The sequence below is a fragment of the Bos javanicus genome, chromosome 25 (assembly GCF_032452875.1).
Source record: "Bos javanicus breed banteng chromosome 25, ARS-OSU_banteng_1.0, whole genome shotgun sequence".
Classification (NCBI taxonomy): domain Eukaryota; kingdom Metazoa; phylum Chordata; class Mammalia; order Artiodactyla; family Bovidae; genus Bos; species Bos javanicus.
The window spans coordinates 1492485-1518476 of record NC_083892.1 but is presented as its reverse complement, the minus strand read 5'-3'; the positions used below and the strand labels follow the sequence as shown (position 1 = coordinate 1518476).

Below are 25992 nucleotides of genomic sequence, written 5' to 3'. Positions count from 1 at the left end.
GGAAAGGCTGGTCAACAGCCGGTACTCCGGGGCTTAGAGCCGGGAAGGGAAGAAAGCTGACGTGTCTCCCGGTTCTCTGCAGCCGCCGCCAGGTGGCGGACGCAGTTCGGCTGCGCGCCCTGCAGCTCGGGGCGGGGCCTCGGGAACCGCAGAGCCAAGGTCCTGGCTGGTGGGCGGGGCCAGCTGGAAGATGAGGGGGCGTGTCCTCGGAAGGGCCCTCCGGGAGGCGGAAGTCGGAGCGCTAGCCCCGGGGAGGGATTGGTCCGCGGAAGGGGGCGGGGCAGTGGGAGGCAGGCCCTGAGAGGGTGTCTCGCATTCCTGGACGTGATTGGCTGCCTGGGGGAGTTGTGCCTCGGGGCTCCTGGGCCCGGTGGGGTCAGAGAGGGATTGGTTCTCGCTAGGCGGACTCAAGCGGCGGATCCTGAGTCTGGCCTCGGATCCGTCGGAGGCGGTGGGTGTGCGGCCGTCCTTCCGGCGCCATGTCGTTCTGCAGCTTCTTCGGGGGCGAGATTTTCCAGAACCACTTTGAGCCGGGTACGATCTTTAACTTCTGGGAGGACAGCAGGCCGGGCCGTCGCCGCCCTCCGGGTGGCGGTGGAGCCCCAGGAACGCGGGACGAGTGTGGCCGCGCGGGGAGGAGCGCATGCGGAGCAAAGGCTATATGGAGGAGGGAGGAGTCTGAGGGGCCCGGAGAGTAGGGGTACCCGAGGGGAGGGAGACACTGGAGAGAGCACAGGCCTTGACTGCGAGCGTGGCCCTTTCCGCGGAAATCTGTGCGGTCAGGGTAAACGCGGGTGGCGACGCCCTTCGGGGTATCCGGGTCAGGATCGGGACTTTAGAGGGACTCGCTGGAAGGTCCTGTCCAGGGGGCAGCTCCTGTGACTGGCTCCCTTTCCTTGGGGCATCGCCCGGTTATGACCCCAGCCCTTTCTCCTCCGCAGTTCCCCAGACCTGCGGGGTGAGCTGGAAAGCACAGAATGTCCCGTTGGGATCCAAATGTAACTGCCTGGGTGCCTCCCCAGCCTTCTCAGGGGGCCCAGGGTTGGGTAACCAGGCCAGGCTGCCAATGGCCAGTCAAGTTTGACTGGACAGCCTGGGCCAGCCAGGAGGGGTGGAAGGTGGGGGAGAGGGGTGGTGAGTGGTTGGTTGGGGCATGGCCCACCTTCAGCCCTGGCCCCAGGCTTTGAGAGATCCAGGTGAATCACATTCTGGGCTGTGCTGCCTGGTCATGGACTAATTTGGTAAAAATATGTCCACAGGCAAGACTAGAGCTGCGACCTACCCCGGGGCGGGGTTTCTTGGGTGTCAACTCTCTAGGGGACTGGGCTGTGACACCTGGCATCTCTGTGAGCCAGCTGCGACATAGGACCCTCTGGTTGTGGGACTTGGGGTTGTCCTCCGGGTACTCAGCCACACTAGAAACCTCACTTCCACAGTACCTCCTGGTTCCTCTTTTCTTCCTCAAATTACTGGTAAACGCTGAGTTGTCATGGACTCTAGGGTAGATTGTCTCTAGGCCGGCAGGGGGCAAAAGGTGACTCAGTACCCCTTGAGGGACCCCCAAGTAGTTTCCTGTTCTGCAAGTCAATTTTGCAACCTTTTTTCCCCCCCTCAAAGTGATCTTTTGGGGATAGTTTAACCCATTTTTCTCCCTGCCCCTCTGTCTTCCTGGGCCCTCTGTCTGGACCGGAAGTGTTTTTGCTGGGATCTTTCTTTTCCTGTTTGGAGAGCAGGCCCGAGGCTGGGCATCCAGCTCAAGGCTTCTTTGGGCAGAGGGTCAGCCACATGGGAAGGGAGGTGGGCTAGTGGTGGTGGGGCCTGTTTGCATGTTTGGGGGGCAGAGCTGTGTCCTCATCAGACTGCCTGAGTTCCTTCCTGGCGGCACACCCTGTAGCTGAATGTTTTGTATGCCTGCACCTCAGCTTCCTCATCTGTAAAATGGGAACATTTGCGTCACAGGGTTGTTAAGAAGAGCCAGTGAGATAAGTGTGAAAAGTGACTCTCCTGGTCTCTGGCACAGGCTCAGAACCATTCAACATGAACTCCATGCCGTGTCTCCCCTACAGAGTTGATGTCCAGGCCTGTGGGTGGTGGGTGGGTACATGGGGAGGATGTGCAGCCCACCTAGTAACCCGGGTCCTGCTGTCCTTTCCTGGGGTCTCGCCCAGGATTTGGGAGCTCTCCCCCGAGGTGTTGGAGCCAGCATCTCTGCTCTTGCCTCCCTTCCGCCCCAGGTATCTACGTGTGTGCCAAGTGTGGCTATGAGCTCTTCTCCAGCCGCTCCAAGTACGCACACTCATCCCCATGGCCGGCGTTCACTGAGACCATCCATGCTGACAGTGTGGCCAAGCGGCCAGAGCACAATCGGCCTGGAGCCATAAAGGTGAGTGGTAGCAGCAGGGAGGCAGGGGAGGGGTGTTGGTCAGGGGGACCCGGAACCAGGCCCCCCTTCCTGCTGCTCCCCCTCAGCTGCGGGGGCCTAGCGTCTGTCTATTCCAGGCCTCTGGCCTCAGCTGGGGAGCTGCCACCCCAAATTATTGGGTGACCCTGGGGTCTTGGTGAGGACAGGGAAACAACAGCTTTCCGGGGAGGCTGTGAGATGGGGCCGACAGCAGTTACCTTGGGAAATGGGTGTGAGGACCCCCACTGCGGGGGCCGTGGCTGTAGCTGTTTTTATGGCTGCCTTGTCTCCCCAGGTATCCTGTGGCAGGTGTGGCAACGGGCTGGGCCATGAGTTCCTGAACGATGGCCCCAAGCGCGGACAGTCCCGCTTCTGAATTTTCAGCAGCTCATTGAAGTTTATCCCTAAAGGTGCGTTTGCTTCCTGGCACCTGGGCACAGGCCTGTGTAAACTTTAGAGGCCCAAGGGTACACAGTTCTTGTTCATTTATGGTGACAAAGGGTGGGGGCACCAAAGCACGCCACCCAGGTTCTGCCCAGGGCCACTGGAGGGTGGCTGCGGGGCAGGGACAAAAGACAGCTCTCCTGCCTCCCACGTTGGTTGGTCACATGCAGGGTAGCACAAAGGCTGAGGACCAGGGCTGTGTGGCTGCAGGCTTGCTTGTTGGCCTGTCTGAGCCGCCTCCTCTTCTGTGTAGTGGGCGTGATGGCAGAGTCTCCTTCCCAGGCCTGTTGAGACTGGCTGCCCTAAAGTGCGCTGGGTCCTGGCATGCAGTAGGAGCTAGTAAATGTGTGCTTGTGTTGGCAGTATTCATCATCGGTAGATATTAAGGGGCCATTTTTCATTTGTGTGCATTTTATTTGAGCTCCTTGGTGGCTCAGACAGTAAAGAATCCTCCTGCAATGCAGGACACCCGGGTTTGATCCTTGGGTCAGGCCTGAACCCACTCCAGTACTCTTACCTGGGGAACCCTATGGACAGAAGAGCCTGGTGGGCTACAGTCCATGGGGTCGCAAAGAGTCGGACACGACTGAGCAACTAACACTATCTGAGCCCAGCCTCCTCTCTGGCCCTCTGCTCTCTGCCTCCCCAACCACCCTCTGAACTTCTCTGCACTCTTTGTAGCTCAATTCCCTCTCTTCATTTGCTGCCCATAGGACTGTGGCCAGCCCCTAATCTCAGTTTTTGTTTTTTAAATATTTATTTCTTTGGCTGCTCTGGGTCCCAGTTGTGACATATAAACTCTTACTTGTAGCATGTGGGATCCAGTTCCCCAATCAGGGATCGAACCCTGGTCCCCTGCAGTGAAAGCACAGAGTCTTAACCTCTGGACCACCAGGGAAGTCCTCCTAGTCTCAGTTTTATCCTCTGTAAAATGGGGTTGCTAATAGCACCTGCTTGTTCCCTCACTGTGGCGGTTAAGTGAAGGTGTCCGGAAGGGCCAGCATGTGATAAAGGTTTGACAATACCTTGTCCTTCTGTAGTTATTTGTCCTCCAGGACGTGTGGAGGAAGGATAGACTCTGGGTTATCCTGCAGTCTCAGCGGATGAACCGGGCACACAGACGTCCCCAGGCTAGGGGTCTGGGTCCTCCTGGCCTCCCTGAGCTGCAGGTTGGAGACACTGGGGTAGCCCAGGGAGTGGTGGCAGACCTGTTAACAGTGAATTGTTTTTCTCTCTCCTCCCTCATTTCTTTCAGCCGAAGAAACCTCCGCCTCCCAGGGACAGTAGGCAGGCTGCCCTTACCCAGATCAGGTGGACACTGTCTGATGCCACCCACCTCGGTCATGGAGCCACAGACATTCAGAGCAGGGGTGTCAGGGTTGGGAGAAGGGGTAGCTGAAACCTCAGGAAGACTCCCGAGCCCTTGGCTCTGAACAGGCTCTTGCTGGGAAGAGCAGAAGGCTCACACTCGGCTACCAGGACGGGCCCTGCTATTGGCTCACACAGGGTCTCGGGGTGTGGACTCCAGGCCTGGTCTCTCTTTGGATGATGCTGCAAGCCCCACCTTCCTTTCCTCTCAGCCCACTGCCCCCCTCGCTGCCTCTCTGGACTCACCCCATGGGGCCCAGCCCTGAGATGGCTCCGCCCTCACCAAAGCTCTTGCCCACCTTCTCCAGGCTGTGCCAGGAGATAGGATGCAGACAGGGGTGGCCCTGCCAGCTGCCCCAGCCCAGTCACTCTATGATTCTCTCTGGCTAAACCCTTGCAGGCAGCCAGAGTGGTGATGACCTGTGACCCGCTGGGGGAGCAGGCGGAGGGGATGGACTCTGACCTCGGTTACAGGAGGAGAAATCCCGAACCCCGTTGCGCCATCTGTGCAGATGCGGCTTGCCTCACTCGGGCTTAGGAAAGCAGCTATTGCTTCATCACCTTGATTGACAGTGTGAGGCTGGGGACCCTGAGCTCACAGCTTCCCATTAACCCCTCCCGGTAGACAGTGAGCGAACCTCACTGCATGTGCTCTGAGGCACCTGCCATTGGTGGGGGTGGGGGTGGGGGGAGGAGAGTGAAGCCCCTTCCACCTTGAATCCTCTCTAGAGTAATCAGGAGACCAGTAAACAAATGGAACCCAGGCTTGCTGTCTTTATTAACAACATCAGGAATTACAGGAGAGCTGCTGTCATTGAACTGGAAGCCTGGAATGCATGGGAGTCACTGGGTCCCAGGGCAGCAGGGCCAATGGTGGCTCACTGTGCCAGTCAACAGAGTCAAAGCAGCTGTCAGAATAATCTGACTCACACAGAATTACAGAGTCAGCCAGTTGGGCAGGGTGCTTCTCAAAGTGAAGTAGATTGGAAGTCTGGTCTCACTTGATCTGTATGAGCAGAGGTCTAACTTGAATCATAAAGATGATTTCCTCGTTGCCATTTCCTCCTCCAGGGGATCTTCCTGACCCAGGGCTTGAACCTGCGTCTCATATCTCTTGCGTTAGCAGGTCGGTTCTTTACCACTAGCGCCACTTGGGAAGCCCTGTATGAGCAGAAATCTAACTTGAATCATAAAGACAGACACTAGACTCCCTCTGTCAATTTGCAGGCTTGAGCCAGTTTGTGCTAAGTCAGTCAGTCATGTCTGACTCTTTGTGACCCTATGGACTGTAGCTCGCCAGGCTCCTCTGCCCATGGGATTCTCCAGGCAAGAATACTGGAGTGGGTTGCCATTTTCTCCTCCAGGGGATCTTCCCGACCCAGCGATGGAACCCACGTCTCTGTCTCCTGCATTGCCAGGCAGATTCTTTACCCACTGAGCCCACCTGGGAAGCCCTTGAGCCAGTTTGCATGCCCAGAACCCTTTGAATGAATCAGAGCCAGCTGAGTGGTCAGCAGGAACCTCTGGGCTCCAGAGCCAGGAAGGACCTTGGACTTTGCTCACTTCTCCCAGCACTCCTGGCTCTGCATCCTGGCTAGGGTGACCCTTGAGCTTGAACTTGGCCCAAGAGCAAGCTGGCCTCCTGGGGCAAGCTGGGCCCATGTGTCCAGGCCACGCCCTTGTGGCTGCCCCTTGGGCTCAGAGCTATAGCACAGTGGGCTGGAGGGCTGGGCCTGGGGATGGTGAGACTTGCAGGGGAGCTGTGAGTGGCAGTGCTTGATGCCTGCACCCCAGGGGCCCCATGCTCATTTGTACAGGGTGGTAACTGGGGGCTGGCAAGCAGTGCTCTGGGAGGAGGGGAGTGAGGAGGGTGAGCACCAGGACCCCAAGGTCCCGTCATACTGCGAACCTGGAAGTGGATGGCCCCTGACAACGTTTCTACCAAGGGCTGGGGGAATCATAAATCCACCCCACCCCCCTGAAGGATTGCATCACAACTTCTGGCCTGCCCCTGCAGTTCCTTCTTGAGAAACAAAAGGCTTTTTGAGAGCCCATCCCCCTCTGCCGCCTACCGTGCCTGCTTCTTTGCCAGGTGGAGGTCCCGGGACACAGCCTTTTGAGCCAAGGGTTGCATTCAGGGGCAGACAGCTCCGGTTGCTCTGTCAAACCCAGCCAGCAGGGCTGGGCATTGGCAGGGCAGGGCACCTCAGGCAGGGGACCAGTGGGACTCTGCTGATCCCCAGCCTGGAGGTGTGAGTGGATGCAAAGTCGCTTCAGCCGTGTCTAACTCTTTGCGACCCGGGAACTGTAGCCCACCAGGCACCTCTGTCCATGGGATTCTCCAGGCAAGAATACTGGAGTGGGTTGCCATGCCCCCCTCCAAGGGATCTTCCCGACCCAGGGATTGAACTTGAGTCTCTTGTATCTCCTACATTGGCAGATAGTTTCTTTACCACTAGCGCCACCTGGGAAGCCTGGAGACTGGGCTTAATGAACACAGAGCAGATGACTGAATTGATGATGCCTGGGGCTTTTGCTCATCCAAGGGTTTCATTTCTTCTGAGTGACAAGTCCAGTGCCAGGGAGAGCCATGACCCTGGTAAGGGTGCTACTTGGGTCCTGTTGGTAGGTCTCAGGACCCCCTGACACCCTGCATGCATGTGGGCAGGGCCCGGACGTGGAAGGGGGCACCTGCAGAGGTCGGTGAAGGTCACCACCAAGCCAGCCACGTGCCCCCACCCCATCCCAGGCCCTGCTGGGGGGTGTAGCGCTATGATCCCCTTCCGAATCAACCGGTCTTCAAGGTCCTCTCAGGGAGTGGGCCCAGGGACCGTGTGCAGGGCGGACCGGCAGAGGCCGCTCAGGCCCCAGGAGCGCCTGAGCAGGTCTGAGCGGCGCGGCACTTCCCTGTGGCGCCGCCGGGGGCGCTGCGGTAGCAGCTTTGACCGCTGGGCGGCTCCCCGCCCCGGGCTCCCGCCCGCGCCGCGCCGCGCTTCCCCGCCGCACCCAGGAGTCAGCGCCCGCATCGTCCCGGCTCCAAGCCGCGCCGGCTCAACAAGCCAGTGCCCCCCAACCTCCACCACGAGCAGAGGCCACCTGGCGTCCGAGGGTGCGGCGGAGGCGCATTTGGTGGGCTTCAAGGCAGTTACTGCTCGGGAGACTTCCCTGGTGGTCCAGTGGCTGAAACCTTGCCCTTCCAATGCAGGGGCCCCAGGTTAGATCCCTGGTCAGGGAACTAGATCCCACGTGCTGCAGCTAAAGAACCCGCATGCCACAGCCAAGGTCAAAGAGCCCACATGCCGGCAACTAAGACTTGGTGCAGGGAAATAAATAGTAAAAAAGAAAAAGTTTCTGGTTGAGACTTCCTTGGCAGCCCAGTGGTGGAGACTCCTTGCTTTCAGAGCAGGAGTCAGGGGTTATGCTCTGGTGTTGGGAGAGCAGTGGAGGCCCAGTGTGGCCCCTTCTGGGGTCCGCAGAAGCAGACAGAGCTGGGGGCTGGGAAGGTGGTGACTGATCCCTCCCAGCCCCAGCCAAGCCCCAGACCCTTCTCCAGGGCATTTGGGTGGGACCCACCTGCTCTGAAGCCCCAGCCTCCTCTCTGTGGCCCTTCCACACCTTCATCGTACCTGCTGGCCCACGCTGTGTGCTTAGTTGCTCAGTGTCTGACTCTGCGATTCCATCATCTGTACCCCACCAGGCTCCTCTGTCCATGGAGGTTCTCCAGGCAAGAATACTATAGTGCATTGCCAGGCCCTCCTCCAGGGGATCTTCCCAAGACAGGGATCGGACCAAGGTCTCCCGCACTGCAGGAGGATTCTTTACCATTTGAGGGGGCACCAAATCCTGAGGTTCTGCCTCCCACACATCTTTGTCCACTTCTCTCCCGCACAGTAGAGACAGCTCCCAGCTGTCCCCACCAGTGTGGTCTTTGAAAAATAGTCATCAGACCAGGTGACTTCCCTCAGTGGTTCCCTCATGCTCTGCCTGCCAAGGCTCCGCAGAACCCACTCTCTGGCTTGATCCTTGATCCCTGACTCCACAAGTGATAGCACAGTTATTTATTTATGGTAACTGTGTTGTGTATATTACGCACACCATCTGCACCCAAACCCCCTGTGCCTGGGCCTCCAGACCAGGCAGATTCCACCCTAGAGTGGTGCAATCTCATTCCCTCCCAGCATCAGGGTCTTTTCCAGTGATGCTGTTTTCATCAGGTGGCTAAAGTATTGGACCTTCAGCTTGGAAAGATTGAGGGCAGGAGGAGAAGGGTGTGACAGAGGACGAGATGGTTGGATGGCATCACCTACTCAATGGACATGAATCTCGACCAAACTCTGGGAGATAGTGAAGGACAGGGAGGCCTGGCGTGCTGCAGTCTACGGGGTCACAAAGAGTCGGACACGACTGAGCAACTGAACAATGACAATCTCTTTCCCTACCCCAAAGAGTGAGCCCTGAAAGGGGGCTGCCTGTGGCAGGACCAGATGAATGTGCATAAAACCGCACTGCCTCTGCTTGCTCCCTCTGCGGGGGCCACATAGTCTCAGGATGAATAAACCACACATCTGTGTGAGTGTATCCATGGCCTGGAGGAGGCAGGAACCCCAGGGCCACTTGTCACCCTACCCCTGGCCCTGGGCTCTGCTAGAAGAGCTTAGGGGTAAGACGCGCAGGGAAGATGGTTGGTGAGGTTCTGGCAGCAGACAAGAGGGGGGCTGCCGGGAAGGGGGTTACCTGCTGATAATCTCCTTCCGCCCCAGCCCCTCAGCTCCCCCAGCACCTGTCTCTAGGCGTGACTTGTTCCTTGTAAAACGGTGGAGATTATCTGTGTTGCAGCCTCTGGCTTCATGTCTTACCATGTTTCATCTCTAGTCAGGACATTTACAAGCTCCTGTTGGCTTCAAAGGGCTTGGCAGCTGCACTGCTAAAGGCTGGAGCAGAGAGGAGAAGGGCCCATGGGCTCTGCTCCCTGTGATACCATCTGCCTGCTGCTGGTGGCTTTTTGGTCCCTTAGTCTCGGTCGTTGTGGGGTGTTTTGTGCTCCATCTCTGAGGCCAGAGCCCCTGGGGTGTACCTGGAAGTTGGGGGAGGACAGGGAAGCCAGTGTCAGAGGAAGGACAGTGTTGACCATATGGGGGACAAGGGTGGAGTCACTGTTCTCTGAGGCGGGTGTGGCGGTCAGGCTTGAAGGTCCTATTGTCCAAGCAGGGAGTCTGCCACTTAGCGGGGTGTCTGGAGGGGAGCAGAGCAGAGTGCAAGGCACATGTTCAAGATGCTCAACCCTGGGGCTCTGGGCTCTGGATCTTCCCAAGCCCCAGTTGAACAAGCCTGGCTGAATGCCCGTCTGCCCGTCTGTCTGGCCAACTGTGAGCATGCGGTGTTTCCCCTGGAAGCGCAGGGGATGGGTGTGAGGGGCATGGGCCTCCGTCGGGGGCTGTTCCCTGGCCTTGCTGGCTGTGAGTAGGTCACTGGTGTGCAGGGAGGTTCAAACTTGGGGCTCTCCACATGGGGCAGGGGATGGTGGCAGGGGCCGGTGGGCAGGCCTCTGAAGCCCCTCTTGCCTGTGTGTATGTGAGCATGGTCCTGGCCCTTGCAGAGCATGGGCTTCCTGAGCTTGCACTAGCCCCCAGCTCTTGATGGAATGTGTTCAGCCCACGGGGGCCCTCTTCAGGGCACAGACAGACCTGGCCACAAAGCCCCAGTGGCCTAACGTGGGGGTTCTTGGATGACTCGCAGGCTTCCCCAAGGCTCTGAGAAGCCCGGCGTACGGCTGCAAAGATGGAGGAGGTGGAGGGGGGACAGAGGGAGTCCTGTTTCTGTGGGCCCCCCTTTCCCCCTCTTTAGACTCACGTTGGGTCTAAAGGCTGTTACCAGCCCTCTCCTTTGTAAGGCTGGGACTCCCAGCCTGGGAGGACTGTTATAAATGGAGCTGGGCCAGGCTGGTGGGTGGGAAGCAGTTTGCAGGGCCCACTTATGTGTCCTGGACTTGGAGCCCTGCCCTCTCCTGGGGAAGCAGGGGCCCAGTGGCAAATGGGCCTCTTTCTGCTGCGCCCCCCAGGAAGACCCAAGGGAAAGGGGTGGGGTGGCTGGAGGCAAGCTGGGGCCATTCCGGCTCGGGACTCGGGTCTGGCTCCTCCTGGCAAACCCCAGGGCCACAGGCAGGCTCGGCGCATTTGTGTGAACACACAGTGTCCCTTCTCCTAGGGATCCTGTTTGCCCTGCAAGCATTTCTGTCCTTCTGTGTCCTCACATTTAGCTGGTCTCTGGGAACAAGATCCTACTGCTACTGCTGCTGTGTTGCTTCAGTTGTGTCTGACTCTGTGACCCCATGGACTGTAGCCCATCAGGCTCCTCTGTCCATGGGATTCTCCAGGCAAGAATACTGGAGTGGGTTGCCATTTTCTACTCCAGGGCATATTCCCGACCAGGGATGGAACACGCATCTTCTGCATTGGTAGGAGGGCTCTTTACCACTAGTGCCACCTGGGACACCCTGGGACTAGGGAGGCCCTTCCTCTCCAGCCTGGTCCCCAGGAGGACAAATTAAGAAGTACTTAGGGCTCCCAGGGTGGGAGTACCTTCAGGGCTCCCCTTCTTGTGCCAGAGTCACTGTCACATGCCCACTGCCTCCGTATCATAAAGAGCTTAAAAGCCAGGCACCCAGAGAGGTGGGGGCTTGTGTCATCTCCGCCTTATAAAGTAGGAGAGTGAAGCTCAGAGAGGCTGGCTACCTGCCCAGGTCACACGCTGGGAGGGGCAGAGCTGGGCTTGAGCCCGCCATCATCGCCGAGAAGCCTTGCTGCCGGCTTTGTGCTGTGCTGTGCGCCCCACTCCCCAGGGCTTCCTGGCCCTCGCTCCCTACCAGACTGAGCTGGGCTCTGGGGGTGGGTGGGGTAGGTGGGGAGACGTCTCTCAGGGGCGCCTCCCCAGGAAGGAAACCGCATCCTCTATATGCTCGGGCAGACCCGGCATCTGAAATGGAAAAACCCCACACAAATCAAGGACAGCTGGGCCCACCCTCAGCCTCAGCCCCCTCCCCTCGGCTCCCCTTGCAGACTGAGGAATCCCAGAGGGCTGCAGGGCAGTGGGTCTGGGGGGTGAGGGTGTGGTTCTCAGGGAGGAAGTTTCTGGAAGCCCTGCATGTGTGAAATCTCCCCCAGCTGTGCCCCACGGAGGGAGGGACTGAACGGTGTTATTAATCATTTTCCAGAGCAGAGCTGCACACCCTGCAATGCTGCCCCTGGGGGCCTGGGCTGGGGAGGGGACAGCCTGGGAAGGAGAGGAGCATGGGGGCGGGGCTCCACACCTAGACTGTCTCAGACATACATGCAGAGTCAGTCACTCAGCCACTCAACAAAGGTTCATGAGCACTCACCATGCTTAGGCATGGAGCCACAGAAGGGATCAAGACTGACTCCATCCCTGGCCTTGCAGAGAGCATGGGTAGGTGGAGGAGGTAGATGGAGATCAAAATCGCCCACAGGGAAATCATTACCGTCTGCGAAGGAGATGCAGACACAACTGGGATAGCTGGCTCATAGACCTGTGAGGCCAGGCTGGTCTGTCCATCCACCACGACCTTGCTCCCTGGACTCTCTCCCTGGGGTCACCCACTCTGGCCCTCCCCCAGGGATGCTGTGTACTTGACCCAGCTCCGTCCACCTCCTCTTCCACATTCTCCCTGCTCAGGCCCTTCTGCCATATTAGATCCAACTTCTCTGCATGTCTGATGGCTGGCCAGGGAGGGTGAGCAGATGGACTTTTGCCTGGCCCCTGACTGGGCAGGGGACCCAGACGAGGTGAAACGGGAATTGAAATTGGGCCATGTGGAGCACTCAAAGCTAAAGGGCTCCTGGGAAGATCAGACTGGACAGAAAGGCCTGGTTGACACCTGTTTTTTCTGGACAGGAAGTGTGACCAGACAGGGCAGGAGTTAAGCCACTCTCTCAGGGCACAGGGACAGTCACTCGCCCTGAGTCCCCATGGCCTACTCTCTTCTGGGGCCCCAAAGTGACTTTTCACCATGTGGCTGAAAGGGGGTGATCCACCCTCCCTAGGTCACACAGCCAGTGGTGAGTTGGGGCTGGACTCTGATGGCAAGGCAGGGTGGAGGGGCCACTCAGACATTCTGGGGAGGAGGGAAGGCAGCAGCCCTGAGGTTGAGAAGTACAGAGACATAGATGCTGAAACTTCCATATTTAACCTTCAAAAGGACTCTTCAGGGAGTTCCCTGGTGGTCCAGTGGTTAGGACCCGGCACTTCCACTGTCCTTGGCTCAATCCCTGGTGGGGGAACTAAGACCCCACAAGCTTCATGTAGTTAAAAAAAAAATGAAAGAGGACTCTTCATAAAGGGATAAATAGTTACCATTTGACCGGGCAATTTCACTCCTAGGTATATACCCAACATAAACGAAACTTATGCTCACATGAGATTTTGTAAATAAACGTTCACAGCAGCATGATTCTCGGTAACCAAAAGGTGGGAAAAAGCGCAACTGATGAATAGATAAGCAGAACGTGGTCCAGCCACACAGAGTATTATGCAGCCATGAAAAGAGTGAAGCACTGACACACCACAGTATAAACGACCCTTGAACACACTATGCTGAGTGAAAGAAGCCAGTTGCAGAAGGTCATATAATGTATGATCCCACATATATGATACGTGGAGAAGAGGCAGATTCAGAGACAAAAAATAGATAGTGGTGGCCAGGGGCTGAGCGAGGGGAGAATTGATGCTTTTGAACTGTGGTGTTGGAGAAGACTCTTGAGTCCCTTGGACTGCAAGGAGATTCAACCAGTCCATCCTAAAGGAAATCAGTTCTGAATATTCATTGCCAGGACTGATGCTGAAGCTGAAACTCCAATATGGCCACCTGATGTGAAGAACTGACTCATTGGAAAAGACCCTGATGCTGGGGAAGATTGAAGGCAGGAGAAGGGGATGACAGAGGATGAGATGGTTGGATGGCATCACCGACTCAATGGACATGAGTCTAAGCAAGCTCTGGGAGTTGGTGATGGACACAGAAGCCTGGTGTGCTGCAGTACATGGGGTCGCAAAGAATCAGACACGACTGAGTGACTGAACTGAAATGAGCTGCTAACAGGTATGGGATTTCTTTCTGGAGTGATTAATATGTTCTGGAATGCATTGTGGTGATGGTTGTACAACACTGTGAATATGCTGAAAACTGTTGAATTTGAGAATGGTGGCCGAATTAGATGGCCGAATTGCATGGTACGGGAATTGTGTTTCAATGAAGCTCTTCTTTCAGAGTCAGGATGGAGTTTTCCACTTTAGGGACCAGAGGTCTGGGCTGGCAGGAGCCTGAGGACAAGCTCTAGAGGAGGAGGAGGCTGGGACCCACTCCCCCGGGATGGCCTTGGCTCTACATGTTCTCTGCCTCCCCACCCGGCTCCCATCACTGTGCTCTCTGAGGCTGAGCCTTCCCCTGGCCGACTGGGATGCTGTCCTGCTGCTTGCCTCACCATTATCTCTAGAAATCCTTCCTCAGCCTCTCCCTCCACTCCCATCCTTCCACTGGCTGGTCTTTATTGAGTGCCTGTCGGGTACCAGGCTCCATGAGGTGCTGGGGATACACTGGTGAACAAACATCCCAAGGCTGCCATCCTGGATGTCCCCAGATCTGCACCTACCCCTCACCTGAGAGGGCTTCCCTGATGGCTCAGATGGTAAAGAATCCACCTAAAATGCAGGAGACCCGAGTTCGATCCCTGGGTTGGCAAGATCCCCTGGAGAATGGAATAACTATCCACCCTGAATATTCATTGGAAGGACTGATGCTGAAGCTGAAGTTTCAATACTTTGGCCACCTAGGATGTGAAGAGCTGACTCATTGGAAAAGTCCTTGATGCTGGGCAAGATTGAGGGCAAGAAGAGAAGGAGATGACAGAGGATGAGATGGTTGGATGGCATCACCAACTTGATGGATGTGAGTTTGAGTAAACTCCAGGAGATAGTGAAGGACAGGGAACCCTGGTGTGCTGTAGTCCATGGGGTCACAGAGAGTCGGACATGACTTAGTGACTGAACAATGACAACTCACCTGGGAGCCAGGTGGTGGGTGGAGATAGGGGATCAGCTGCCAAACACTGAGCAGACTCTTGTCCCTGGACATCACTCCCCCACCTGCAGTGTGTTCAGGGTCCTGCTGTTCTTGGTGAATTCTTCCTGAAAAGTCTCCAAACAGGTATGTGTGTGTGTGTGTGTGTGTGTGTGTGTGTGTGTGTGTAGGCCGGGGACTAAGGGAAAGGCATTCCCAGGAGGGAGTACAGCCAATGCCTAGCCAATGCTGGTGCTGGGGCAGGGAGACAGAAGGGCCACCAGGGTTTAAAGCTGGAGTTCGGAGCCCTGAGAAGTGGTTGCTGAGGTTGTGGGTGGGTGCTGCAGGTGGAGCGGGCGGCTCTAACAGAGCCAGACTGTCTGGAACAAATCCTGTTTTAAGCTAGACCAGAAGAAGAACTTCCTGTGACCCTGCATGTGCTGGCATGCACCTGAGATGGTGCTTTGCCAACACTCCGCCCACGGGGCTCCTGCCTGAGTCTTGCCTTGACAAGCAGGTGCAGGTATGGCATCTGGGAACTGGGCTGGGGCCCTGGTCAGTGGTTTTCACCCCTTGGCTCTGCAGGTGGGTCGTGGAGGCCCCTGCCCTGAGGGAAGTGCTCCAGGGTGCTCTTAGGTCTGGATACCATTAGGCCCAGGAGTGGCCCGTTAACCAGCAGAAGCTGGGGCGTTGGTCTCTGGGCACTGACTGGGGGAAGCCTGGCCTCTTCGAGGAGTTCATGCCCACCTGCCCCAGCCCCGAGGCCAGGAAGGCTGGGGAACAGGCAAAGGGAGGACATGGGTTCCATTCTGTCTGTCCCTGGGGCTGGCTCGCCCTCTCCTGGCTGGCCTTCATTGTGCTGTGCTAGGGGCTTAGTGAGCCTGGGGGATCAGAAAAGTCCCTGAGTGTCCAGTGCCCAGCAGGTCTCTACTGGGATGGGCCCTGAGTCTCCCTGCCCCTCAGAGGAAGCTCTCTCAAAGGACACCTTCTCCTTCTGGTTTCCCCAGCACAGGTAGGTCTCCTGAATCCTCCACATCTCCAATACAGCCGCTTCACCAGCGTCAGAGATGGGTCACTGACATCCCAGGGGGACACCGGGGGACTAGGCTGCACATACAGACAGGTGGAAAGGCTCAGGAGACAGGTCTGAATTTCACTGGGCCTGTTTCCCCTGAGCATTTCTCCCAGACTTTAAAATGGTAATCAACTTGGCTAGTCGTCTCCAACCGCCCTGTCCGTGCGTGACCCTGGCGTAGGGCAATAGCAAACCGATTGTCAGTAGGGTGAGCCCGGTTCCCGCCGCAGACTTCCCACTTTTCCAGAGCCCCTCTGAGCACCAGGCCCGGAACCGCGAGCCACCTTGACCCACTTTCTCCGCCCGCGCACCTGCCGCGCCGCTCCGCGCGGCGATCGGCCCTCTAGGAGCGGGTCTTTTGGACAGCAGCGCAGTCCTGTCACCGTCCTGCAGTCGCCGCCGCCGTATCCCGAGAGGACTGGGGCCTGGGGTCTCCGAGAGGGCGTGTCAGGCTAGTCTCTGAGGCTCCGAGTCGCGCCCGTGGGTGCCGGCGCGTCCAGGGAAGAGCAGTGGTCTAGGCGGGGCGGGGCCTTTGGGCGGGGCGGGGCCTCCCGCCCTCGCCCTGGTCCCGCCCCGCTCGCAGAAGACCCGGCAGTGGGGCGCAGAGCAGAAGTCGGGTGCCGGCCGGCTGCGCGCGGCACCGGCGGGGATGTTCGCCCTCCTGCAGCCCGCGCTCGCAGGCCTGGGCGCGGTGCGGCCCCATGGCAGGTAGCGGCGGCCTGGCCGGCGGGGCCGGGGGCAGCCAGGGCACCGCGGGAGGGCCCGGGACCGCGCTTCGGGCGTCCCGTGCGCCTTTGCTGTTCGCCGCGCTGGTTCTCGGCGCCTACTGCCTCTGCGCCCTCCCTGGACGCTGCCCGCCGGCCGGCCGAGTCCCCGCGCCGGCCCCTGCGCGCGCCGAGCCGCCCCGAGCATCCCGCAGCCCCAGGGAGCCCGGTCTGCCCGTGGCCAGTGGCTCGGGCCGGCGGCGCTTCCCGCAAGCCCTCATCGTGGGCGTGAAGAAGGGCGGCACGCGCGCCCTGCTGGAGTTCCTGCGGCTGCACCCCGACATCCGCGCGCTCGGCTCGGAGCCCCACTTCTTCGACAGGTGCTACGAGCGCGGCCTCGCCTGGTACCGGTGAGCGCCCGGGCCCGTCGGCCCCATCGGTTTCCTGGCGGGTGCCTTCGGGAAACGGCGTGGTGCGCTCCAGGGGCCTCGCTGGGGAAGCGGCGGGGCAAGGACTCAGGGTATCTTCTGGGGCTGAGACCAACCTGCGTGCGGGTTGAGATTTGACTTCCTGCAGCGGATTTTATGGAAAAGAAGATGGGTGGCCGTGGGCTCCCAGAAACTTTGAAAACTCCGGGGAAAGCCTTGGCTAGGGGGCTAGAGTGTGATTCCGGCTGAGAAGTAGTTTCGAGCCACTGGAGTCTGAGGCGCTTTGGAAATGCTTCGTGCTCAGTCGCGCCTCTCTGCCGCATCTCTCCGGGAAGGAAAGCCTGTCTAAACTCTGGTCAATTACCTTATGGAAGGGCCTCCCGGTTCCTTGCAGCCTCCTAGAAGTATCTATCACCCCATTCCCACCCCAAGATCCCTGATCCTGGAAAGAGAAATCCTTCTCCGCAGTCCTGGGGGTCTGGAGAAAGTCTGGTCTTTACAAAAGAGGAGGGTGCCTTTGAGTCAGTGTCCAGGGATGGGAACTGGGACCCCAACTTCATGTCATGGGGCTCTGTAGCTGCCCTCATTCCCACCCGGTATGACCTTTGGGGGTTGGAGGAATGAGGGGGGCACCAGCCCCCGCTGAAGTAGCCTGTCCTGGTGGCTGATCAAACACCGGCCCCTCCCTGCGGAGGTTCACAGGGAAGAGTGAACGTGAGGCCCTGCCTGCTGCCTCTGTCGGTCAGGCACAAGTCTGCCTCGGTGTCTTATACTTTCCTTCGGGTAAATGAGAGCTTACAGATGGAGAGTGAGTGACCCCACTCCCTGTGGCACCCACCTCATCCCCAAGCCCAGGCCTAGCCCCTAAGGGACAGCGAGGACCCTGCCCACAGTCACCTGGTGAACAAGCGGAGAGTGGGGGGTGGCAGGACCCAGACTCTTGACCTACATTTTACCAGGCTTTCTGCACCCAGACTCCACCCGGCCTCCATCTCCTTTTTATCTTTGCTTTTTGCATCAGAATCACTTAAGGATTTGCAGGGTTCCTACTGAGAACTGGGGGTCTGGCTCCTGAACTCTGAAGGACGGCTGCCTTTAGGGGTCTGGGAAGTTGTGTGGTGATGGGGGAGGTGGGTCCATCCTTGCACCCGAGTGTCTGAATCCCTGCATTCCCGATGCTTATGGAGAGACTACTGTCCGCTCTGACAGTGCTCCAGCATCCCAGAGCATCCTTCATTTACCACTTCTGTGCACAGGAGGAAGAGGGGGAGGGGAGGGAGAAGGGGGAGGGGAAGGTGGGGAAGGAAACACTGGTAACCAAAGTGCAAACCTCAGAGCTTGGCCCTGATTGGCTAATGAGGGAGGGGCTGCAGGGGCGTCTAGAGCTGGGTTCTCAAAGAGCTGGGGGTCTTGAGACCCCCATCCAGACGGGCCCTCCCTGGGCACACACTCCAGCTTTGGGGGACTGGTCTGGGGAGCCTAAGGGACCTGAGAGGAAGCCAGCTGGACCCAGATTCCGGGTCAGGTCTTCAGCCTTGGGGAGGAGTTCTTGGGCCCCTGGCATCCCTGAGGCCCGAGATGAGGGGGGTGGGGGTTCTGGTCTGTTTAAGTGGTGGAGGAGGAGTCCTTCCTCCACCCAGCCCCTGTAGGGGGAAGGGGCACCGTCCCTCCTGCCCCTCTAATCCGGAGCTGTCCCTTGGGGCTGGCTAGCGCTGACCTCTCACTGCTGGTGCAGGCCTGAGCTTCTGGAGGGCATGTGAGGTGCTGACACATGCACAGCTGGGCTTCGTGTTGCTCACAGACACCTGTGTCCCTGAACCTGACTGTCCTTCCAGCCAGCCGTGTGCATGCAGTGAGCCTCTGAAATTCCACCCCTGCCTCAGTCTCCCTAGCTGCAAAGAGGATGCCCAACCCCTGGTCAGGTCTGCTCTCAGGACCCTGGACCCAGCCTCCAGGGCTCTTTCTGGGTGGTGGTTTGGAGCAGTGAGCAGAGGAGTGGCTAGTACCCCAGTTGAGTTCTGGGGACACCAGTTCCTCCTGGGCTGTGACCAGGTGGTGTCTCGGGCCCTTCCCTTGGCCTTGGCAGGCATCCTGGGCTGCTCAAAGCTGACCTTGGCCAAACCAGTCCCCCTCCCTGGGCCTCATCTCCTCCCTCAGGTTCTTGAGGGTCCTCCTCCTTGGGGACTGGGGCCCTCAAGTGTCTCACACAGCACTCGTTCATCCATTTGCTGACTCACCGATCACCTTCTGTCTGGCAGAGGCTGGGGCCATGCAAACACCCCAAAATCTCGGTTCAGCAGGAGTGCCCTGTCTGGGGGCAAGTGGGGGCTGTACTCTGACTGTGGCATTTTGGAAAAACAGACAGACCAGGAAGGGTGCAGGTCTGGGAACCCCCTTGGCTCCTGGCACTGTCCTGTTTCACATGGGAACCCTAGCTGGTTCCTGATGAGTCCCAGGGCCCGCGGGATGGGGCCCAGGCGAGGTGTGAGACACAGAGGAGGGGCGCCGAGGTGGAGGGAGGCTGAGACAGAGAGGGGTCCGGGGCAGAGGGGGAGCTGAGAGGGGTATGGACGGCCCCCCAAGGCGGAGGGGCGTCCTGAGGCAGAGACAGAGGGGAGGAGTCACACAGACTGGATGGAAGCCGCAGGGAAATGCAGACCAGATGATCAGGGAGCGCGTGTCCTCAGAGCAGCCCATCAGATGTTGGCCGTGGGGGGTCAGAGTCCTGCCCCTCTCATCCTCTCCCCCTTCTCTCCCGCCCCCGAGAAGTCCCCATCCCCACCTTCCTTCCTGCCTGCCTGCCTGGGTGACAGGCTTCTGAGGCCTGTGGAGGGGGGCAAGTCATTGATCCCAAAGATCTTAGCTCTCCAAGCTGCTGTGTGGCAAGCGTGGGCACCCCATCTCATCCCATTCCCCTTCCACAGTGGGGCACCTCCCCCTTCCTTGGAGAGAAAGCAACAATGGGCGCTAAGGCCCCTCGCAGTCTCCCCGGCTTCCTTGCAGCCCCTCCCCCCAGGTGTGAGGGGATGGGGCTGCTCAGAATCGGGGTGTCCTGTCTGGGGAACGAGAGAGGGTGCTCCTGGGGTCACTGGGCACCTGGGTAGGAAGCGGATGGAAAGGGGTTTCAGTCGGTGAGGAGGGTCCTGGAGCGGTCAGGGCTGGTTCCCTCCCTGCGGGGGGCGCTGACTTCTGCTGCTGTCTGTGGGCACTGGCTTCTGTCTGTGAGTCTCAGCGTCGAGGTCCAGTGTGGAGAACACCCCTCCTTCTGGCCTCCCTCTTGTGGGAAAGGGGGTTCCCTGAGCTGGCCACCCCAGGCTGCAGCCCTGGACTCGGCCCTGGGCCTTGTCCCCACTCCCAGTCTCTTTGAACTCACCCTGCAGTCCCCACCTGCATTCCGGGCTGACACCGCCTCCCAACAGCTGCAACGCAGGGGTGGGGTGGGGGCCCATGCCCTCCCTAGCACTTCCTGCTCGTCTCCGAACCTCAGTGTGCCTGACTATAGATGGGGCAGTGACTGGTGTGAAAGGAGTCCCAGCTCACTCCTGGGACGTGGGGGAGCAGAACTGTCCCCCATAACTTCTGTAGACTGGCTCTGCCCAGGGCTTTATTTCAAGGGATGGGGGCAGCTCCCATAGCTGGCCAACCACACTGCCTACCCTACTCCCCAGAGCCAAATGGGGGTGTCGGGGGAGTGGCAGGACCCCCGGGACTCCCATGTACACGTTCTCTGGTCCTGACATCAGCATCGTCCAAGCTGGTACCCCAACTCGTGTGTCTGTCCACCCAGCAGAGCAGAAGAGGAGCCTGCCTCCCCGGAGCTGAGTCTGGGGGTCACTAGGCTGGTTGAGACCTCAATTCTGTCCTGTCTGTCGCCCTCCTGGGGGGAGCCAGTCCTAGGGGCTGTCCACGGGGGCAGGGCAGCTCTGTCAGAAGCGGGCAGAGACCCCCCACCTCTGGAGCGCAGGTCCCAGCCTCTGCCTCTGTTGACCTAGTTCCCTACCCTCCCTCGGAGCTGTTTGCTCAGCTGGCCTCACCGCTGCACCCTGCCCCACCCGACCCAGCTCTACCTGGTTGGCAGGGCGGCCTCGGGACGCTGCCAAGGCGGGGTGCTAGGAGGGGCTTCACCCGCTCTGGGATAGGATCAGTGCCCCCCAGCCCTGGGCCAGAGAGAGGGGACTGCTGAGAAGGCTGCATGCAGGCCCTGCGCTCTGGGTTCCCAGAGGGGTCTGGGCAGCCCTGGCGGCTGAGATGGGTCCTCAGGCCGCCTCACTAACTTCTGCAGTGTCCTGGGCTGGGCTGTGGCTTTCAACTTTCTGGGACGTGGGGAGCCGGTTGGGGAGAATTAGCAGGGCTGCCTTCAGAGGTGGGGAGGGGCGATGGGGGGGAGTGACAGAGAGGAAGGCGGGACGCCCTTTGCTGGGGACACTGGTCAATAACTAATGACCTAATTCAGGGGACGCCATGAGCCACTTAATGAGAGTGTGACCAGGGTAATTACAGTGCAGGGGCCTACGGGGGTTGGGGGGACAAGTGGAGCCTTGTGGGCGGTAGGCCTGGGGCCCCTGGCCTCATGAGCACCGGGTCTGGGGTGAGAGGCACCCGTGTCAGGGTTGGGGTGCAGCTGAGCCCTGTGGGGGTGTGAGCAGCCTTGCAGGATGGGCCCCACTTCCAGCCTGCCCCAAGGCTGAGCACCCTCATGGTCCACACCCCAGGCTGCCCACGCAGGCACTTTGGATGGGTGGGCCTGGCAGGGTGGGCAAAGGGGAGGCTCAGCTACCTTGTAGGTTTGGGGCTTCCCTGGCGGGGGAGGTTAGTACTGGCCCTGGGTCAGATCTAGTGTGGGAGGAGGGCCAGCACCCACTCACGCCCCCTCTCCACACTCCGTCCCGCAGGAGCCTGATGCCCCGCACCCTGGACGGGCAGATCACCCTGGAGAAGACCCCCAGCTACTTCGTGACACGGGAGGCCCCACGCCGCATCCACAGCATGTCCCCGGCCACAAAGCTGATCGTGGTCGTGCGGAACCCCGTGACCCGGGCCATCTCCGACTACGCGCAGACCCTCTCCAAGACCCCGGGCCTGCCCAGCTTCGGCGCCCTGGCCTTCCGCCGCGGCCTGGGCCCCGTGGACACGGCCTGGAGCGCCGTGCGCATCGGCCTGTACGCGCAGCACCTGGACAACTGGCTGCGCTACTTCCCGCTGTCCCGCTTCCTCTTCGTCAGCGGCGAGCGCCTGGTCAGCGACCCCGCCGGGGAGCTGGGCCGTGTGCAGGACTTCCTGGGCCTCAAGCGGGTCGTCACAGACAAGCACTTCTACTTCAATGCCACCAAGGGCTTCCCCTGCCTCAAGAAGGCGCAGGGCAGTGGCCGGCCACGCTGCCTGGGCAAGTCCAAGGGCCGGCCCCACCCACGCGTGCCCGAGTCCGTGGTCCAGCGCCTGCGGGCCTTCTACCGGCCCTTCAACCGCAAGTTCTACCAGATGACCGGCCAGGACTTCGGCTGGGACTGATGGGGCCAGGGCCCACACCCTGTCTGGGAAAGCTCAGTGACCTTAATTTATGCCCATCACCCGGCCAGAGCAGACCCTGGGCACACGCTGGGCAGAGAAAAATATTTACAAAATAAAGTTGGCATCTGTGTTCTTCTAGGAGCCCTTAGAGGGTTAGAGGGTGGGGCTGGAGGTGCCACCTCCTGGAGGTAGAAGTGGAAAGTGAAAGTTGCTCAATCGTGTCTGACTCTTTGGGACCTCATAGACTGTAGCCCATCAGGCTCCTCTGTCCATAGGCTTCTCCAGGCAAGAATATTTGAGTGAGTTGCCATTCCCTTCTCCAGGGGATCTTCCTGACCCAGGGGTTGAACCTGGGTTTCCTGCATTGCAAGCAGATTCTTGACCATCTGAGTCACCAGGTCAGACCCTCTGGGGTTGGGGATAATCATGACCGGGGACCATTCATACCAGGAGTTGACAGAAACTCGATCCTTATCCATCCCTTCAGGTGGGCAGTGAGCTTGGCTGCTTGTCACAAGTGAGCAACTTAGGCTCAGAGAGGTTAGGGGCCCGCTCGGTGACACACAGCTCCACCCTGGTGACTCTGGAGACCACCCTCGGGCTCTCTTCTCAGCCCTGGGAGGCCAAGCTGGGCCATCCCTGTTCCAGGTGGGGAAGCGGAGGCCCCAGCTTGCCCACCTGAGATGAGTCTGTGCGGCTCTCCAGGATGCACCCGCGATCCCAGCTCACTCTGTGTCCCTATGCCCAGTGGACACCTGTTCCTGGAAACCTGGTGGACTCTCCAGACAGCGGGTGTGGGGGACTCCTGTGTGCAGAGTGGTTCTTCTGACAGCCTCCAGGCAGCTCCCTGCACAGCCCTGCATCACCCGCTAGGCTCTGACCATCACAGGCCCCGCCCACCAGATTCTGCAGGCCACGCCCACTCCCCCGGCCCTCTGGGCCCCACTTTTGGGGTGTTTATCCAACTTCCTTCCCTGAGGATGGGCAAGCAAGAATGCCCAGCTGCAGCCCAGCTGCCAGCTCGGCTCTTAACCAGGCTAGGCCAGACTGGGGCAGGCTGGGGTGCCCAATCCGTCTGTCTTCCCCTAGAAACCCAGGGCCCCCTCAGTAATGATTGTCATCTGCCTCTGGGCATAGTGCTGTCCGTCAGGTGCCCACCAGCTGTCCTAACTATGATCTCCAGGGCCCCTTAGGCCCAGGCCTGGGCATACCCTGGCCCAGTCCTTGGGTCCGTGTCAGATGGCCAGGCTGGGCCGGGGCTGGTGGAAACACAGTGGCAGATGTAGGTGGGTGTGGACGTGCCCACAGCCCCCTCCCCCAAGACTCAGACTCCTGATCTGGGTGTGGGGGAGGGCTGGCTTGTCACAATGGTGAGGAGGGGTGACACCCTGCTCTGGAATCCTGCTGGGTGGTGAGCACCCGCCTTGGCAGCTCTGCCCCACTCCCCAGTCGTCCAGTTAGGGCCGGCATGGGGCAGGAGGGGAGGCCGTCGGCTCTGCGGCCAGCCTGGACCTTGCGTGTTTCTTCTTCTCCTGGGACCTACCCTTGTGCAGACTTTCGCCACCTCCTGAGTGGACGGCTCTGGGGGCACCTCTTCTGTTTTCCTGCAATGAGCACTCTGCACACACGGCAGCCAGAAGGGCATCTTCAGAGTAACCCAGATGCTATTATTTAAAATCCTCCAATCTTCTCCCCACCTTCTTGCTTCTAGAATGAAGACCAGATGCCTGACTGAACCTCTTAAGGCCCTCTGAGGCGCGTCCCTCTGCCTGGTCTCTGTCCTTCACTAGCTAGCCTCCAGGCTTCTCCCCATCGGCTCCTCCCACTCGCCAGGACCTTGCCTGCCTCAGAGCCTTTGCATGTGCTGTTCCCCCTGCTGGGGATGCTGTTTCCTGCAGAAGGTGTCAACTGAGAGGGAGGCAGCTGTAGGCCCCGCAGCTGAACTCTCAGCTGGCTCATTTCTCCTGAGAGGTACTTAAAGTTCCTTTCACGAGCCTGCCATGTGACCGCCTTCTTCTTCCCGAAGCCTCCTGGATGTAGAGCTGGTGGGGGCCCTAGCTTGTCTGGTCTGGGGGCCAGGCCCCACTCAGCAGGCAGTTTGGGAGCAGTGAGGAGAAAGGTGGACAGGGTTGCTCTGCTCAACCTGCTGCCCGTGGAGACTAGGCTGAAGGGCCAGCGCCCGGTGCCCGGTGCCCAGCTGGGCCTCAGAAGGCCCTGAGGGCAGCCGTAGGGGTCCTCCTGGCTGTGCATGGGGGTGGGGCTCCACGGGAGAGCCACCGGCCTTTAATTAAAGCCCCTAAATTGCTTCCCCAGCTGTTCAGTGGGTTTTCCATGTTGGAATGTTCCAGATGGAGTGAGCAATGCTGATTCAATTACCCTCTTCCTGTTCCTCTCAGTGGAGGAGATGGGGGTGGGGTGGGGCTGGGGGCTCTTCAAAGCCCTGGGTGTCTGGGAGGGGCTTGGAGCCGTCTGGGGAGGTGGCTGCTTCAAACTTGGGGGTGCTTTTCCCCAAGTACTTCTAGCCATGGTTGGTACTGGTTCCAGTGGGGTGAGGACAGCGTTCTCCACTCTGAGCCTTATAGGCACTGGAGACCCCGAGCAGACCCTGAGGGCCTGAATGGCTCCTGTATCAGGCTGGAGACCCAGATCCAGCCTTCCCATTGACCCCAAAATCCTTTTCTGTCATGCATCCTAATTCTAGATGGGGGGAGGAGCCCCTCAGTCCTGGCAACTTTTTTTTTTAATATTTATTTATTTGGCTGCATTGGCTCTTTAGTTGTGGTGTGTGAACTCTTAGTTGGGGCATGTGGGATCTAGTTCCCCGACCAGGGAACGAACCCGGGCCCCCTGCCTTGGGCACATGGAGTCTTAACCACTGAACCACCAGGGAGGTTCTAAGTGCTGGCAGCTTGACTTTCATCCTCCTGCCATCCATGGGGTCCCTTGTGCTCCTCCCCGGGGCTCTCTGGCTCTGAAGTTGCTTTCTCTCTTTCCTGCGTGTCTACATTATGCTCCCTGAGGAGAGGGACCACCTTCCAAAGTAACAGGAGAAGCACAGGGGTGGGGGCGGCAGGTGGCTCGAGTGGGAGGCAGACGGGAGGTCAGGAGACGGAGGGCTGGGTAAGGAAGCTGTGCCTGTGGAACAAGCCCTCCGTGGGTACAGAAGAGTGGAGAACAAGTGTGCAAATAAAACTTTGTACACCAGTGTTCGTGGCTGCTCTCTTCTCAAGAGCCAAAGGGTAGAATCAACTCGTGTCCACTGAGTGAAAGAATAAACAAACCATGGTCCATCCATAAGATGGAATACTATTCCGCCATAAAAAGGACAAAGTAGCGACAAACCAACAACATTAGCACACTTGGAAAAAACTCAGTGAAAGAAGACAGTCACAAAGCGTCACGTATCTTATGATTGCAGGCATAGAAAGTTTCCAGAAGAGCAAGTCCATACACAGAGACAGGAAACAGATCAATGGTTTCTAGGGGCTCAGAGACTGGGGCGGGGCCTGGGGGTGAGCACTTAATGGGCGTGGTGGTGGCTGCACGACCCTGGCTCTGCTGTCAGGGAGGTGCCCTGTCCCCAGCCATGTGTCCCCTACCTGCGCCCCCAGCCCTCAGCTGAGATGGGGCCCTCCGCAGGTCTCTCTTCTCGAGCTGCTTGGTCCCCGAATGCTCAGCCCAGCTCTGCATTCCCAGAGTCGCCTGGCCAGCCTAGGTTCCTCTCCCTGCCCCTTGGGCAGCAAGCTGTGGTGGGTGAGGGACTCACCTGCCTGTCTCCTGTCTCTCAGCTACACTGTCTGGTGCTGCCTGCCATCCAATGTCTGAAAAGCATGATTTTGCAGGGTTTTGTCCTGTTTTTCAGTTGTTTCAGGCAGAAGGGGAAATTCAGCCCCTGTTACTCTATCTCGGCCAGAAGCAGAGACCTTCACGTCAGAGAGAAAGAAGTGACTGTGTCATCCTGAAGAAAGAGACCAAACAGCCCTGGCTAGGCTCTG

General features: G+C 59.0%; 2 protein-coding genes and 1 long non-coding RNA gene across 6 annotated transcripts; 2 read left to right on the top strand and 1 right to left on the bottom strand.

The window, feature by feature from the left end:
* The first annotated feature begins 61 nt into the window (after positions 1 to 61).
* Positions 62 to 5271, top strand: MSRB1 (methionine sulfoxide reductase B1). Of its 2 annotated transcripts, XM_061400785.1 has the most exons (4): positions 279 to 534; positions 2235 to 2383; positions 2697 to 2811; positions 4101 to 5271. In XM_061400785.1, exons 1-4 carry the CDS (start codon positions 480 to 482, stop codon positions 4130 to 4132), a joined length of 351 nt encoding a protein of 116 aa, XP_061256769.1. In that variant the 5' UTR covers positions 279 to 479; the 3' UTR covers positions 4133 to 5271. The 2 variants fall into 2 exon arrangements, with proteins under 2 accessions (XP_061256770.1, XP_061256769.1); XM_061400786.1 differs by lacking the exon at positions 2697 to 2811 and having other exon boundaries at positions 62 to 534.
* A 19-nt stretch (positions 5272 to 5290) lies between these two features.
* Positions 5291 to 15790, bottom strand: LOC133238105 (uncharacterized). Of its 2 annotated transcripts, none has more exons than XR_009733434.1 (3): positions 15669 to 15790; positions 9070 to 9287; positions 5291 to 5374 (listed from the first exon to the last, which is right to left on the bottom strand). It is a non-coding gene; the product is annotated as an uncharacterized LOC133238105 (long non-coding RNA). The 2 variants fall into 2 exon arrangements; XR_009733435.1 differs by lacking the exon at positions 15669 to 15790 and adding an exon at positions 11589 to 11653.
* HS3ST6 (heparan sulfate-glucosamine 3-sulfotransferase 6) lies at positions 15643 to 22130 on the top strand. Of its 2 annotated transcripts, none has more exons than XM_061400778.1 (2): positions 15643 to 16441; positions 21382 to 22130. In XM_061400778.1, exons 1-2 carry the CDS (start codon positions 16059 to 16061, stop codon positions 21995 to 21997), a joined length of 999 nt encoding a protein of 332 aa, XP_061256762.1. In that variant the 5' UTR covers positions 15643 to 16058; the 3' UTR covers positions 21998 to 22130. The 2 variants fall into 2 exon arrangements, with proteins under 2 accessions (XP_061256762.1, XP_061256761.1); XM_061400777.1 differs by having other exon boundaries at positions 15643 to 16471.
* Positions 22131 to 25992: the final 3862 nt, after the last annotated feature.